The sequence below is a fragment of the Micropterus dolomieu genome, linkage group LG03 (assembly GCF_021292245.1).
Source record: "Micropterus dolomieu isolate WLL.071019.BEF.003 ecotype Adirondacks linkage group LG03, ASM2129224v1, whole genome shotgun sequence".
NCBI classification, from domain to species: Eukaryota; Metazoa; Chordata; class Actinopteri; order Centrarchiformes; family Centrarchidae; genus Micropterus; species Micropterus dolomieu.
In genome coordinates, this window is record NC_060152.1 from 32826726 (window position 1) to 32829683 (window position 2958).

Below are 2958 nucleotides of genomic sequence, written 5' to 3' on the forward strand. Positions count from 1 at the left end.
TACTGACACAGCATTAGAATTGGAATGTGCAATAACTCCATTAGAAAAAACAGAAGCAGTCATCTTACAAATTTTTATACAGAGCAGTAACAATGGTGCTAAAAAATAATTTGTACTGGTATAAGTTGGTTTGTTATGTATATGATGACTATATTTCACATACAAGTCCCTGTTGAAGTCAGTCAGAGCATTTCCATAGAGAGCCATTTTGCATCAGCAGCACCATGCTCCAGTGCTCTGGGAGAGTTTATAGTCCTGAGAGTTGAACACTGGATGACTGACAGCTGTCCTTCATGACAACAGAAGCCACAGAAATCCTCCTCATCAAAAACATGACTTTGATCTGCGTCCTCATCTGGACTCTCCTCTGCTGCTGCTTCACAGGTAAAGTCCAGAGAATCAAACTCCTCTCCTCTATGAACATCCGTCCCTCTGAAATGAAGCTGACAAAACCATGATGCTGCTTTATGTTTTTGTCTCTGTATCCTCAGAGTCCAGAGGCCAGGTCACAGTGACTCAGCCTGGAGCAGTGAGCTCTGCTCTGGGAGGCTCCGTCTCCATCAGATGTAGGACCAGTCAGGATGTTCGTGTTTGGAGCAACTACCACCTTTTAGCCTGGTACCAACAGAGAGATGGAGAAACTCCTAAACTCCTCATTTACCTTGCTAGCACTCGAGCATCAGGGATTCCAGATCGTTTTACAGGCAGTGGATCAAACTCTGACTTCACTCTGACCATCATTGGAGTCCAGACTGAAGATGCAGCAGTTTACTACTGTCTGAGTGAACACTATATCAACAGTCAGGATGTGTTCACACAGTGAAAAAGCGTCGTACAAAAACCTCCCTCAGTCAGACTGAACAGAAACTGAACTGAGTGCTGCAGCTGGAAGCTACTGCAGAGACTGATACACTTCACTGAGGACACACAGACACTGTAAATTTTAAATCGCATCAAGTGGATTGAAAATGTCACCATTGTTGCTTGCCATTTGACCTCTACCTCATTCCTGCTCACAACTATTTCAACATTTTCAGTTCAAAGACAATTTGAACACATATTAACATCAGTCATCTTCATCATCGTCTCACAGCATGTTAAAATGTGACTGAAAAAAATCAAACATGGAGAAAGACTGTCGTTGTCAGCTGGTTGCATTTGTGTGTGATATTTGTGGTGAACCTATACTTTCTTTATAAAATGATGGATGTTAACACTCGGGAATATTAATATCATTAGCACTTGTTCAAAAGGGGCACCACTCAGTTTGGGGAAAGAAACACTTTGGGAAATGTTGAATTATCCATTTAATAATCACTTTATTAATCCATCAAACTACACTGCTTTCCTGCTTTCTTTATAGTGCAGAAGCTTTGCTGCTTGCTCTTGCCTCTGCTTGCATTCTTTTGCTTAAACTCTCTTTTTTTTCTGCTAGAAATTTTGAGCAGCAGCTCTTGTATATTTTTAAATCACTGGCACTGTCAGATAAAGTGGGCTCTTACCATACTTTAAAAACTTTTATGATCTTAATATCATATCATCACGACTGCGGCCTACCAATAGCACTAGCCTGAATTGCAGTGACTGGAGTTATAGCTAATGCTAATTAGCAACAAGATGCGTTCCTTCTCCACGGACAACTTCTACAAACTTCTACAGAAAATTGCAGTGCTGGAAACCAAGATCCATAGGTTAGAAGTGAATGTGGAATGCCGGAAGAGAGCTCTGATCACGGGAGACATCTGAGCCAAGAGGAAGAGCCTCCACCTCCCTCTCTGAAAACCAACAGTAAGGATTCACCATCTTTACCCCCCCAATCCCCATCTAGGTCACCCTTATCTCCAGACACCCTTTCTCCCCTCTCCCCACTGTTGGACTTCACTGATCACATGAAAGACCTGGTTAGAGCTGGGACCAAATTTACTCCCCGCACTTTCCCTCGCTCCACTCCCATTCTCTCTACCATAAACCCCCCTCACCGTCCACCTCCACCACTGGTTCTAAGTCCTCCAGGTTTGACACGTGTCACAAATACAGCGCACAACCCGCCTTCCCACTCCGCAATGGCGAAAAAGCCCAGTAAGATCTGTCTGATATGTGCTGGGTCCAGGCTACAAGGAAAATAGCACTCATGACTCTTCCCAGGACAAGCCCAATGTGCTGGTAGTCTTCCCCATCCCTGTCTTGACAGGTAACAGTAAAAGCATGGTGAATGTGTTAAGAAACAGGAAGTACTCAACATATCCTGCAAATTTAATATTAATTCCTCGTCTGCCGCAGCCTGTCGAAAAAAGTGGGCCAGATAATGTTTTTAACACACTAAAATTTGCTTTGTGTTAAACGTTAGGTCTTTGGCAGGAAAAACATTTTTAATAAATGATTTTATAATCACTCACAATCTAAATTTCATGTTTTTAACTGAAACTTGATTGGACAAAGATAACAGTGCAGCTGTCCTTATCGAGTCTACCCCTCCCAACTTCAGTTTTATGAGTGAAGCTAGAGTGCATAAGAGAGGAGGTGGAGTTGCCATTTTCTTTAATGACTCCCTCCAATGCAAAAGGATGTCTTATAGGAATTTTGCTTCTTTAGAATCTATAATCTGTATTGACTTTGACTCTGTGGTTATTGTTGGTGATTTTAACATCCATGTTGAAAACCCCCAGGACAGAGGGACTAAAGAACTGTGTTGTGTTTTTGATAATTATGGAAAGACCCAACATGTGACAGAGCCCAGACACAATAAGGGGCACACTTTGGACTTGGTCATCTCCAAGGGTCTGAACATTTCCAAGGTTGTGGTGACTGATGTTGCTCTCTCTGTTTTCTTTGAGAGTACTATCTGCGTGCACACAAATGTATAAACACAGGTAATCACAAAATGGCATATCACTGAAAATACTAGTGAAAAATGTATTAAGGCTTTCTTCTCGACACCCGTCCTCTCACGGGTCTCAG

The 2958-nt window shown here is 42.3% G+C and overlaps 1 gene segment (V, D, J or C); it reads left to right on the forward strand.

Annotated features, from left to right (window-relative positions):
* Positions 1 to 329: 329 nt before the first annotated feature.
* LOC123968787 lies at positions 330 to 800 on the forward strand (the record flags this gene model as incomplete). The annotated part of the segment is given in 2 exon segments: positions 330 to 384; positions 492 to 800. Coding segments are annotated over 2 exon segments (361 nt in total), but the record flags the coding sequence as incomplete, so codon positions are not given.
* Positions 801 to 2958: the final 2158 nt, after the last annotated feature.